This window comes from Rhinatrema bivittatum, chromosome 9 (genome assembly GCF_901001135.1).
Source record: "Rhinatrema bivittatum chromosome 9, aRhiBiv1.1, whole genome shotgun sequence".
In the NCBI taxonomy this organism is placed as follows: Eukaryota; Metazoa; Chordata; class Amphibia; order Gymnophiona; family Rhinatrematidae; genus Rhinatrema; species Rhinatrema bivittatum.
In genome coordinates, this window is record NC_042623.1 from 16,188,090 (window position 1) to 16,202,524 (window position 14,435).

The 14,435-nt window shown below is 44.5% G+C and overlaps 1 protein-coding gene across 7 annotated transcripts in view; it reads left to right on the forward strand.

Moving 5' to 3' along the window:
* The window catches only part of SFMBT2 (Scm like with four mbt domains 2), a 563,685-nt gene that overhangs the window by 272,372 nt on the left and 276,878 nt on the right, over positions 1-14,435 (forward strand). For all 7 annotated transcript variants that reach the window (XM_029615682.1, XM_029615688.1, XM_029615685.1 and 4 more), the window contains one exon: positions 3,656-3,753. In XM_029615682.1, the coding sequence (XP_029471542.1) occupies positions 3,656-3,753 (98 nt within the window). The remainder of the gene's footprint in view (positions 1-3,655; positions 3,754-14,435) is intronic.

A 14,435-nucleotide genomic window follows, 5' to 3' on the forward strand; every position in this document is an offset into this window, starting at 1 on the left:
TTATCCCTTAACAATTGCACTGCATATTAGGGAGGAAAAAATAGTACATTTTTGCCCTTCACAATGCTAAGACTTTGTTCTTCACTTTACACCCTACTATCACAGCATGCCCTCATATTCAGGCTTGGATAAATCTAGTTCAGTTCTAGGTGCCATCTCCAAAATGTAGTTGCTAGAATGGATACTAGTACCCACCTCTATGATCCTCCATCTCTTATGCACCAACCCGCTCACCCCTCCGATTCCTTGCATGTATTCAGTCTCATGCCCGATTGTCACTAAGCACTAACTTGCTTGATATTCCTCAACGCACTCATGCATCCTCTGCCTCCCAATCAGGCCGCTGCAATATAGTGCACTCAGCCAAGCGCACTGTTTAACCCATCATTGGATGCACATTTTGGACACACACAGAATTCCAGTCCACAACCCCTTATGCTATAAGGGGATCAGTGTGTCCAAAATGCACATCCAACCCCCCGCTAAGCTAATAGCGCTCATCACATGCAAATGCATGTTGATGAGGCTATTAGCTTTTCTCCCCTTATTCAAAAAAACAAAATGTGTGCCCAACGTGCACATTTTTACTCTCAGAAATAAGCGCCTGCCCAGAGCAGGCGTTAAGTTTTGAGGAGCCCAAAAAAGTGTACAGAAAAAGCAGAAAATACTGCTTTCTTACAGGACAAACAGGATGGTAGTCCTCACATATGGCTGACATCATCAGGATGGAGCCCAATCACGGAACACTTTTGTCAAAGTTTCTAGAACTTTGACTGGTACCTACTGGGCATGCCCAGCAATGCACTGACCCTGTATCCTGTATCCTGTACCCTGTATCCATTATCATTGGATGATGAATATTGCATCGGCCTGAATGTACTCACCCAGCCCCTGACCAGTGTGCTCCTTTTCACTGCTCCCACCCAAGCTGTCAGGAAAAGAGCAGACTGCCACGTCTCCTGTTGCGGTTCAAGGCTTCACGTTTTTGAACAGTGTATGCCCCATAGTTTGGAAGGGTTTGAGAATCAGGAAGTTCGAGTGAGAGCCAAGAGGCCTTGCACATACCACGGCAGTATTAAAATGGATATCCCATTTAAAACTTTTGTTGTTATGTAGCTATTTTAGCGTGACTGTAATCTGAATATAATTAGCTTAGTACATAAAGCGTTACTGGATGACTTGCTGCAGCTAGTACATTGGCCTTAAAATGGAAAGCCTCTTTATATAATAAAGCCCTTTACTTTGTGCCAGAAATGAAAATCAGCTGCTGTGAGATGCAGTTTCTCTGTTCACAAGCAGCCTCCATGGAGGCACATGCAAGTCATGGGACCCGGTTGTGTGCATTGGAGAGGAATGTCCAGAGTTTTCTGGATGTTTTTGAGGTTGTGTGGCATGGAACCAGCTGTCACTCTGTTTTGGTTTTCTTTTTTCAGACTTCTGCTGAGTTTTTGCTTCAGATTTTTCTTTACTATGCTGTTGTTTTTCTCCTGTTTTTGGATTATGAGTGCTGCAAGGTCATTTCTGCGGATTATATGTTGCCCCATTCTTCTAAGGACCTTTACTGTTGACGTCCAGGATTGTCTTCCTGTCTTCTGTTTCATGTTTGAGTTTCTTTGAAATAAAAAAAAGGAGAAAAGAGATTTTCCTTTGACAAGAAAATGTATTGTTTTCCTCTGGTTGATATTGTTGTGTTTTTTCCCCATTCATTTGAAGACAGCACTTAGCTAGCGAGTCCCTTATGTGTTCCTCCATTCTGGATATTTGATCACAAAGAAAGTGTAATTAGCTACTGTACCTATAATCTCTAGTCTCTAATCACAGCATCTCTGGAGAGTCACACCACTCAGTGACCTCCTCTTTTGAGATTTATGTTTTGTCTATCTGTCTTTGCTAATCATTAAACTGAGGGGCAATTGGTTCAGTGTCACTTAAGTCCACTGCTGCGCCTGCTCAAAGCTTTTACTGAAAACACTCACAGCCAGATCACATGACCCATGTCCACAGAGCTGCTGTAAGCCAAGAACGAACATCACAAGTAAATAGCTCTGTTTAACACTGTGGTTTCCTAACACTCATTGAGGCCAATGCAATAGCAGGCGCTCAGGTCAGCGCGCCACTTAAACTCGCGATTTGATGCGTGTTATGGATGCGCGACACTAACGCCTGATGCAATACGGGGATTAGCCTGTCCAAAATGCGTGTCCAATCGAATGCATAGGTAATAGCACTCATCACATTCAAATGCCATGTAAATGAGGCTATTAGCTATTACTCTGCAATGCCAAAAATTGCTGCGCGGCCAAGGCGCCCATTTTAACACGGCAAATTTAACGCCTGCCCGGAAGCAGACATTAAAACATGCCTCATTGAAGGGCTCATGAAAAAAAATATCCTGCTTTCTGTGGTACTTCCTGGATCATGTGACAAGTGTCAGTGAAAAGGACCAATCGGGAACAGCCCTGTCGGAGGATGGAGTGCTGGCCAGGCTGTTGTGGATGTACAGCCACTCTCCTGGGTGATGCAGAGCGCTAGAGACGCACAAATTACCCATTGCGGGTCCCTTTTAGCGCAGTAACTCTTTTGCCTATTGCATCGAGTGCCCAGGACAGGTGGATGTGCATGTGTTCAAAAAAACATGCGCCCAGTTTGGAAGCACATTTTCTACACGATATTGCATTGGCCTGATTGTTAGGCCCCAATAATTTCATTACTAACAATGCATGTTAGTGTCTAATGCATTCTCTTAGGTAGGTCCCATGCATAGAGCATAGAAAGCTGGAAGACAAATTGCCTTTGGCAAATCCAACACCTTGCGTTGTCAGGAGTTAAGTGCTTAGGGCCACATATGACAGTTTGCTTTTCCTCCAAGGTTAAATTTGTATTGTACCTGTCCTTTGCTATTTGTTTTGTATTTTGTCACTGAGAATGTGACTAATTAAATAAGAGTTAACTTCCTCATGCTATAAGCTGCTGCTTCATCTCCATAATACAATTGTTTATCCTGTGAACCGCTTTAATAGAGATGGAGCCTTCTGCACTCAGTGTCTCTCTTAACCTTAGGAGTCAAGTTCTAATTTCTTTCTCTTCTATACTGCTTTAACATTTCAGATAGCCACACTGAAGACCTTAAGGAAATGCATGTGGTCTTTTAGTTTCAGCTCTAGAGCTGCTTTCAGAGCAGCTAGTTTTGTCAAATTTTATTTTTTTCAGCCAGTAGATGTTGTAATAAAGGCAATCATAATGCCTGTCTAGCTTCGTAGATGCTGTGAGTGCTCTTTCAACCATAATCCCTGCCCCAACAGACCTATGATCTCCCCCTCAGAAGCATTTCTCTGGCCTCTCAGCCATTGGTTAGCACTATTGTGTGATTTTCTTTTTCCTGTGTAATTTGACCCTATGGGAATTAAATCCTCTGTGAGTAGGGGGATAATAACCCTAGAAGACTTAACAGTAGTCTAATTAAATGTACCTGGATGAAGTTGTCCTGAATTTGAACAGATGTGACCTGTGTGATTTATTTCTTTTACATCTTCAATTTAAACGTGCAGTAAAGTGCTTTTCAAAATAATGTATTTTACGATCTCTTGATCTTTTTTCCTTTGCATAGGAATTCTCCAGATTTGTTTGCTTATGTTGCATATTGTTTCTGTTGTAGACATCCATTGTTTAAAGAGTATATATGATTGGAAATGCGCTCTAGAGAAATCCCTAAGTGATGCAGCAAAGTGTCCTCTTCCAGTGGAAGTATTTAAGGTAAGAATTAAACATTTCATGTACTCTGCACAATCAGCAATTATTAAGATCAAGACATTCTGAGAAACTTTCATTAGGGTCCACTGTTGGGGGAACAGGCAGTACATAAGCATGAAATAGCATTCTCTAAAGCAGGGGTGGCCAACTCCACTCCTTGAGAGCCACAAACTGGCTTGGTTTTCAGGATATCTGCAATGAATATGCATGAGATAGAATTGCAGGCACTGCTTCCATTGTTCACAAATAATATCGCATGCATATTCATTATGGCTATCCTGAAAACCTGGCCTGTTTGTGGCTCTCGAGGACCGGAGGTGGCCACCCCTGCTCTAAAGTAATTTTTAACAGAATGAAGAGGAGGCACATATAGGCCTAGCATGCAGTAGCATGGTTTGTTCTTCCAAATCCCACTTTATGTTGTGAAAATGTAACTTAACAGTTCAGTGACGACGTAAATACAAATGTGTTGCTGTATTCACAAAAGCTTGATTGTGCATAAATCTCAAGTGTACAAATCCCTGTAATCCAGCAAGCCAGTTTGAACATCATCTTTTACAACATGAGAAGAATGCCATAGGCTGAAAGACTGAATATTTCCAGGTATTTGGCTGTTTGTTTGAAAAGTGGTCTCTTTCTCTCTCACCTGGAGAATGAGAGGGAAAAGTTCTAGTTTCGTTTTTAAGGGATGACCTGCTTTTCTCATGGTAAGATTTCACAGTTTTCTTTTCTTTTCTTTTTTTAATATATATAGTCTTAATTAGGTACCAAAGCACATTCATTGATCCCATTATTGGCCAGGAAAATATTTAAATGTACTCATAGGACAAAAATATTGTATATAAAATCATTTTTTCTAGCTCCAGTATATGCCCCCAGTTAAGATTCTAAAGAAACAAGAACAATGAGGACCAGAAGACCACAATAGACACAATGTAGTAGATAGATAGCAATTAGAAATAGGAGAACAGAATGGAGTTTAGCACCATTGCTTCTGGGTTGGTTTGGTTTTTTTTGCTGTTTTTAAAAGCAGAATAAGAGTCTGTTAAACCTGACTAATAACTATAACACCCTTTCAGGGCACATAAAATGATTGAGGGTCTGATGCCAGTTTGTGAACTGAGCACCAATCTCTGTGGGTTCAAAAGCAAAACTAATTGAACCTGGCTCAGAGGTAAGGGCTGTATTTACCAAGCTGGATCGGGAAAGCTCCATCAGACACTCTTTCCACTCTGTGACCTTCTCTGACTGCTCCCGAGTTTCATTCCAAAAGGAATCCTCAAACAAAACCTTTTCTTTCACAGTTCTGGCATTACCAGCAGTCAGAGTAAATCTCACAGAAATCACTGGTTTCTTACAGTATTAGTAGCAGCAATGACGACAATAACAATACACACTTCGTCCAAGAATCCCCTTTTGGAAGGGGGGGGGGGGAGGGCAAGATTGCCAGGCTGAAGGAGGTATCTGGGAGCCTTTTTTTTGTATATTTTTTTTTCAGTGCATCAGGAACTTTCCAGTAAACTCTGGGCCCTGCTGCAGAAGTAGGCCTGGAAGAAAACATCACCTGGGCCCCACGCACTGGAAAGAAATCAGAAGACTGTGTCGGACCGCATGTCTAAGGAGGCAGTGTAGAGGCATTCTTAGCCTTGTGTGCATGGGGGTTTGTGGTGGCTATTGGACCGTGAAAAAGGAGGGGCCCATCAAGGTCACCGCAGAGCCCATCTTGTGGCAGCTGAAGAAGAAGTCCATTGGGACCATCAGTGCACCCCCAACCCAACGGCAGCTGAAATGAAGAAGAGGTCTGTTGGGGCCGTTGACTCACCCCAACCTGAAAGCTGCCAAAATGAAGAAGAGGTCATGGGGCTACAAACTCACCTCAACGTGCAGGGAGACAAAATGAGCAAGAGGCTGTCTGGCCACCGAGACAATATGAAATTATGAAATCGCCTCCAACCTGCAGGCGGCCTGAGTGAGAAGGAAGCAGCAGGACTGCTTTTATCTCCATGTTTCTCTTTCTAATTTGTAGTCTATGTATTCTGTATTTGGTGAGGGGACAGGCAGTGTGCTATAATGAGGCTGCAGTGAATTGTGGAAAAAGGACAAATTTGGAATGATCTTTCCTTTTTTTTTTTCCTCCTGTTGGTCAGAAGTGGGGAAAAATTGGAACTTGTGGAAGAATTTATAATTTTCACATCACAGTCCTTGACTCTTGATCTTATTCTTTATCAGAGAATGTTTTTGTTTGCTTTCACTAGCAGGGATGGAAGGGGCAGTGTTGGCAGCCTGCCTCCAGGCAGGGAAGCTTTTGTCAGTTCATTTCTTTTCTGGGGGGTTGCATTAGTGTAACTTTCAGAGGGGGTTGGGGCAGGAACGGCACGGGGGGAAGCAACACAAATGCATTGGCCGCCAGGGCCTTCGGTATACCTCTGCCCTTTAGCATAGCATCAACTCTTTTCTCTTCTTCCTCTTTAGCATAGGAACTAGCCCTAGTCCATCCTTTTCAGAAAGAATAGCTATCAATATTCACAAATCCTTCTATGTCGTCTTCCCTATTCTTAGGAAGGAGTTCCACCACATTTAAAATCCATGATTGCCCTCATGTGGCTCAGCAGCACTGCCCAGGGGTATATTTTGCACCTTCTGCAGCCATAACCTTGTTAGACACTGGCCACTAGCTGCAAGGAAGGAGAGAGACTGCCCTACTGCCTTCACGCCAGCAACTCTTCTGTTCTTCAAATCTCTTCCTCCTGGTGCACCAGCTTAAATTGAGCTAAGACATACTCCACCTTAAAAGTTCTCCTAAAGAACACCATTTAAAGATGATAAACCTCTGCAGGTAATGCACATCACTCAACTTCCAAAGTAGAGGTCAAGTGCATTCCCCCCAGAATTTCTCCAAGGACCTTCGTCACCTAAATGTAATGATAAATGTTGCTAGAATGTTTATTAAACTTGAAAACTGTATTTATCCCAGGACAAGCAGGATGCTAGTCCTCACATATGGGTGACATCAGTAATGGAGCCCTATGTACGGAAAACTTCTTTAAAAGTTTCTATGAAACTTTTGAATGGCACCGGAGTGCCTACTGAGCATGCCCAGCATGCTATGATATTTCCTGCCACAGGGGTCTCTCTTCAGTCTTCTTTTTTCCGCGAAGCGGTTAGCCTTGCGGTTTGATTGGAGTCTGAGGTGAATTTTTCATCTCCAAAAAAATTCGGAAAATTTCAAAAAATATTACCTTCACCGCAGGGGTTTTCCCATTTGTTACCAGCGGTAACTTTTTTCTCTTTCGATTCCCGGCTGGGAACGATAAAATTCGGGTTTTCGCCGTCGACGGCCGTCCAGCGCCATGGCCTCCGGGTTTAAAAAGTGCCCGAATTGCTCTAGAACAATGTCGATTACCGACCCGCATTTTGAATGTGTTCTTTGCCTAGGCAAGGATCACAACATTCAGGCATGTTCATCCTGTGCTGAAATGACCAGTAAGGGTCGGCGACTTAGGGCCGAGAAGATGGAGCAGCTTTTTTCAGTTCAGCTGCTTCCAAGACCGTCCACTTCGGCTCAGTCTTCGCCATCGGCCTCGGTTCGGCAACTGCTATTAAAAAAGAAACTTCCGGCTGCGGGAGACGCTTCCACTCCATCCCCGTCGATTTCATCGAAGGCATCCACTTCAGGAAGCGACAAACAGCCTGAGAAGCATCGCCATCGACATCGACGACGGCGGGAGTCGATGTCCGGAGACACTACCACAGGTACGGCCTCTCCGGCAAAGAAAACCCGGACGGAAGCAGAGGCTCCAAGGCCTACTGACGGGCGATCCCCACCGATATCGGTGCCGGGTTCCGAACCTCCTCAGGGCCCTGAGGAAGAATCGGCATCGCCAACACCGCCTCCCTCCACAGCTGCTCTGTTTTCACCAGCTGTGCGAGTGGAACTTGACTCCCTCATACGTCAAGCGGTGCAACAGGCTCTCCGAGACGCAATTCCACCATCGATGCCGATTCCACAACCATCGATGCCCATCTCCGCACCAACGATTCCAGGGTCATCGACGATGCCGCGGGAACCGACATCGATTCCAACCCCGGTGCATTCACAGATACCACATACACCCCCTCCGATTCCGTCTTCGGTGCCACCGATGCCCATGCCGGTGCCCTCACCAGGAAAGCTGATTCCAGCACCGATTACTCAGGAGGATGTTCCCATTCTGCACCCAATTTTCAACAAATTGGACACACTACTGGGGATCTTGACAAGACAAGTACCACAGGATCCACTTCCAGGCCCTTCAGGGGTACCGGGGCCCCCTAGGCCACACTCACCTGTAAAGGCATCAGTTCCTTACCCCAGGCCACAGGATGAACCGGATGATTCCAATTCTGAATATTCTTCGGAGGAAGATTTATTCTCGGAACCATCTCCAACTGAGGATCACAGAAAGTCTCCACCGGAAGACCTCTCCTTTACAAATTTTGTTAGGGAAATGGCTGATACCATTCCATTCCCTATACAAACAGAGGTGGATCAGAGACAAAAGACTTTGGAAGTCTTACAGTTTGTAGACCCTTCAAAGGAGATGTTGGCAATCCCAGTTCATGAAGTCTTACAGGAACTTCAACACAGAATCTGGGAGCATCCAAGTTCTGTCTCACCGGTTAACAAACGAGCTGAAGCCACGTACTTGGTACAACCAACTCCAGGATTCCAAAGGACACAACTGCCCCACCAATCAGTGGTGGTAGAATCCGCCCAAAAGAAGGCAAAGAGACAAAAATCTCATGCTTCAGTGCCGCCTGGGAAAGAGAGTAGGTTGTTAGACAACCTAGGCAGAAAAGTTTTCCAGGGTTCCATGCTGGTATCAAAAATTACATCTTACCAGCTGTACATGAACCAATACCAAAGGAACCTTTGGAAACAGGTTCAAGAACTTTCTCTTGCCCTTCCGGATCAATACCAAGAGGCATTTCAAACACTTGTACATAAAGGCCTTGACTCTGGCAAACACGAAGTCAGAGCAACTTACGACTGCTTTGAGACAGCAGCAAGGTTGTCAGCATCAGCTCTAGCGGCAAGACGATGGGCATGGCTGAAAGCCTCGGATCTTCGCCCAGAAGTCCAAGATCATTTGTCTGATCTACCATGCTTAGGGGATAATCTCTTCGGAGACAAGATAAAAGAAGCTGTAGCGACACTTAAAGACCACTCGGAGACGTTAAAGCAATTGTCGTCTCAGCCTCAGGAGTCACAGGCCTCTTCTAAAAAGTTTCCAAGAAGAGACACTCGACGGCCTTACTATCGCCAACGTAGATACTACCCCCCAGCAGGTAGACAAAGACCTAGCCGCCCAGCACAACGCCAGCAGCCTAGGCAAAGGCAGCCGAGGGCTCAGCCACCTCCACAAACGACAGCCACTTCTGGTTTCTGAACATCCCCAGAGAGCAGCAGCATAAATCCGTTCCCAGAAACACCTGTAGGAGGCCGCATTCAACACTTCCTCAGCAATTGGGCCTCCATCACCACCGACCAGTGGGTGTTATCCATCACAACTCACGGTTACAGGTTGGATTTCTCAACTACCCCTATAGAGAATCCACCACTTCACTCTCACTCAATAAATCAACACTCCATAATTCTTCAAACAGAATTATCCACCGTTCTGAGAGCCAGGGCCATAGAACCAGTTCCTGGTCCTCAAAAGGGCAGAGGATTCTACTCTCGATATTTCCTCATTCCAAAGAAAACAGGAGGCCTTCGTCCTATCCTAGACCTCAGGAATCTCAACAAATTTCTCAAAAAAGAAAAATTCAGAATGGTATCCCTAGGCTCCATTCTACCTCTTCTTCAAAGGGGAGATTGGCTCTGCTCTCTGGATCTTCAAGATGCCTACGCTCACATCCCCATCTACCCTCCTCATCGCCAGTACCTGCGATTTCGGGTACTAGATCAACACTTTCAATACAGAGTGCTGCCATTCGGCCTCGCATCAGCACCAAGAGTATTCACGAAATGCATGGCTGCAGCAGTGGCACACCTACACAAACAAAAAGTGCACGTGTTTCCTTATCTGGACGATTGGCTGATCAAAAGTCATTCAAAAGAAGGTGCTGTCACTTCCCTCAAGCTCACCATCCAAGTCCTTCATTCCTTGGGATTTCTCATCAACTACCAGAAATCCCATCTGTCACCAACTCATCTACTACAGTTCATAGGTGCAGAGCTAAACACTACGCTAGCGACTGCTTTTCTACCAAGAGACCGTGCTCAGACACTTGTCCTCTTAACTCATGATCTCCGCAACCGATTCATGGTGACAGCTCACCAGTGCCTCATTCTTCTAGGGCACATGGCTTCCACGGTTCATGTAACTCCCATGGCCAGACTGACCATGCGACTTCTACAATGGACACTCAAGACACAGTGAATACAAGCCACTCAACCAATGTCCACTCCTATTTACATCACACCAGAGCTCAAAGCTGCACTTCTCTGGTGGACGTTAATGCCCAACCTGCTCAAAGGTCTACCTTTTCAGCAACCAGTTCCACAAGTGACGTTGACTACAGATGCATCCACCTTAGGGTGGGGAGCGCATATTGGTTATCTAAAGACACAGGGCAAGTGGACACGACTCGAAGCCACTTTTCAGATAAACTTCCTAGAGCTTCGAGCCATACGCTATGCGCTGCATGCATTCAAAGACTGCCTATCACACAAGACTGTTTTAATCCAAACGGACAACACGGTAGCCATGTGGTACATCAACAAACAAGGAGGGACAGGTTCGTACCTTCTTTGTCAAGAAGCAGCACAAATTTGGGACTGGGCCCTGACACATTCAATTCTTTTACGGGCCACCTACCTAGCGGGCATCCACAACACAGTGGCGGATCGCCTCAGTCGTCAGTTCCAACCACACGAATGGTCCTTGGATCCAACAATAGCATCCAAGATCTTCCAGCGCTGGGGACAACCGATGATAGATCTCTTTGCATCCCAGCTCAACTACAAGGTGAACAATTACTGCTCTCTACTCCGACAGCAGAACAGCCTACCAAAGGACGCATTTGCTCGCCATTGGAACTCAGGCCTGTTATACGCGTATCCTCCGATACCACTTATAACCAAAACACTAGTGAAGTTACAACAGGACAAGGGGACTATGATACTCATAGCCCCATATTGGCCTCGACAAGTATGGTTCCCCACACTGCTAGATCTCTCAGTCAGGGATCCCATTCGCCTGGGAGTAGCTCCCAATCTCATAACTCAGGAACAGGGTCAGTTGCGCCATCCCAACCTTCAATCCCTGTCCCTGACAGCATGGATGTTGAAAGCTTGATCTTACAGCCATTCAACCTCCCATCCGCTATATCTCAAGTACTTATAGCCGCACGTAAACCTTCCACTAGAAAGAATTATTCCTACAAATGGAAACGGTTTACGCTGTGGTGCACTCAGCAGGATTTAGATCCTTTCACTTGTCCCACTACATCGCTACTTGATTACCTTTACCATCTTTCAAACTCTGGTCTAAAGACATCATCTGTAAGGGTACACTTAAGTGCAATCTCAGCTTACCATAATAAGCTGGACGACGCTCCTATCTTCACACAGCCTCTCGTCAGTACATTCATGAGAGGCCTAACTCACATTAAACCTCCAGTTCATTCCCCAAGCATACAATGGGATCTGAACGTAGTACTCACTAGACTTATGCGTTCTCCCTTTGAACCCATAAGTAACTGTGACCTTAAATACCTTACTTGGAAAACGGTATTTCTCATAGCCATCACTTCGGCCAGAAGGGTCAGTGAATTACAAGCACTAGTCACATACGAACCTTTTACAAAGTTCTTACATGACAGGGTAGTCCTCCGAACACATCCAAAGTTCCTTCCTAAGATTGTCACGGAATTTCACTTAAATCAATCCATAGTTTTACCTACATTCTTTCCTAGGCCTCATTCCCATCAAGGTGAAAGAGCCCTACATACGTTGGACTGTAAGCGTGCGCTCTCCTTCTATTTAAACCGCACTACAGCCCAAAGAAAATCCAGTCAGCTGTTTGTATCCTATGATCCAAACAAACCAGGCAAAGCAGTGGGTAAGCATACTCTGTCAAAATGGCTAGCAGATTGCATACAATTTTGTTATGAAAAAGCAGGCCTTACTCTTCAAGGGCGAGTAAACGCACACTCAGTCAGAGCAATGTCAGCCTCAGTAGCACACCTTCGCTCTGTGCCTATTCTGGACATTTGTAAAGCAGCAACATGGAGTTCGCTTCACACCTTTGCAGCTCACTACTGTTTAGACAAAGAAGGAAGACAAGATTCAGCATATGGACAATCCGTCTTAAAGAACTTGTTTCCAGTATAATCCCAACTCCTTCTACATCCAACCTGCTGTGATTTCGGCTGATTCATTTCAACAACAATACCTCACGGTTACTTCAGCACAAAATGACTCAGCCTCTAGCTTGCTAATCACCCATATGTGAGGACTAGCATCCTGCTTGTCCTGGGATAAAGCAAAATTGCTTACCTTGTAATAGGTGTTATCCCAGGACAGCAGGATGTAGTCCTCACGAAACCCACCCGCCACCCCGCGGAGTTGGGTCCGATACGTTTATTATTTTATTTTTGGCTAACGCTAATTGCTACAAAACAAGACTGAAGAGAGACCCCTGTGGCAGGAAATATCATAGCATGCTGGGCATGCTCAGTAGGCACTCCGGTGCCATTCAAAAGTTTCATAGAAACTTTTAAAGAAGTTTTCCATACATAGGGCTCCATTACTGATGTCACCCATATGTGAGGACTACATCCTGCTATCCTGGGATAACACCTATTACAAGGTAAGCAATTTTGCTACATATGATGTATCAATAATCAATACCTAAACAAACATCATATTTAGTAGCTGAGAAACAATGTATATTTATAAAGTAGAATGTGGCTCCTCATATATCAAGTGAGTTTCTTTGTTATTTAAAAGATTGCTCACAGGCAAGAATTTATAGCTTGTTGAATGCTATTTTGCAGTCTGTCTTATAACTCCCAAGACTGTATTGCCTTCATTTAATCATTAGTAGCCTCATTCTACAACGTTTACTTTTTCACATTTTTTTTGGTTGTTTTTAAATAAGCAAGACACTTATCATTGCATAGCTTGGTTTTGACAGCTTTTTACAACACTGGCCCTACCCGACACGGTACAGTGTTTCGTGGGCTTCTTCAGGGGTGGAAATTTTCTGCGGTGTCTTCAGTATAAACAAACAGAGTTATACTTAACTTGTGGAACAGTTGAATAACTGAAGTTGTAGCTGTTCACTATGTCATACGTTCACAAAGTCTGTCCTGCTGCATACGCTGCTGCTTGGTCTCAGCTTTACTGAGAACAGGATCCGTCCTGTTTAAACCGGAGATTTTCTAATGCTCAGTAGGTTCATAACAGACCAGTGGAAAGGAAGGGAGATGGCTCTCTCCGCCAATGGTAATTCAGAGCAGTGATGACCATTTGACGCTATCATTTAAGCCATCTGGGGCTTCAGATGCTAGAGTAGAAATCCACCATTGCTCCCTGTAATTAAGATGACAGCTGATGTCTCCGCCTCGATCACTTTTGATAACTTGTTCCAAGATTGTCCATTTGAGTTGATCAAATGTGTGGTTAGCTTGAAGACAATGCTTTACCATTGGGGCCTCTGTGTTACTAGTGTTTAAACGGCTTCGGTGTTCTCGTAGCTCGATTTTAATCTGTCTACTGGTCCGGAGCACCAGCAAGTTACACCCCTGCACCCTTTTCTTTATTTCCATCCTCTAGCTTTTAGGCATCCACAGTGTTTATCCCCTGCCCCTTTGAAATCTTTGACTATTTGTCTTCACCACCTTCTCCAGAAGAGCATTCCAGTCATCCGCCACCCTCTCCATGAAGAAATATTTCTGGACGTTGGTTCTGAGTAGTCCCCCCTGGAGTTTCATTTTGTGAACCCTTCTTCTACGGTTTCCTTTCCAACAGAAAATATTTGAAATCTATACATCATTTAAATCTTTCAGGTAACTGAAGGTCTGTATCATATCATATCATATCCACAATTATGGAACACTATCCCACCAGATCTCAGAAATGAGCCATGCCTCCTAACTTTTAGGAAAAGACTTAAGACATGGCTGTTTAGGCAAGCCTTCCCAAACTCCACTTAACACGCCAACCATTAAAGACTCCACTCAGCAACTATATATTTCGGATTATGTATATATACTGTACTATTGTATATAATTAACCTCCTCTTTCTCTCTCTATTTTTCCTCCTCCCAGTTTACAGCCCCTGTTAATTGTAACTGCATCTCTTCATCACGTTTAGTTATGTTCTTGGTTTGTTCTTCACACCCCTGTTTCATGTAAACCGGCATGATGTGAACGCTTTCATGAATGCCGGTATAGAAAAACCTTAAATAAATAAATAAAATAAAAATAAATATCTCCCTTGCACCTCCTCTCTTCCAGGGAGTACATACAGTATTCAGATCCTTCAGCGTCTCCTCATAAGTCTTCCAGTACTGAACCTACACAATTTTGGTCACCCTTCTCTGGACCGCCTCCATCCTGTCTCTATTCTTTTTGAGATATGGCCTCCAGAACTGAACACAGAGCTCCAGGTGAGGCCTCCCCAAGAACCTGT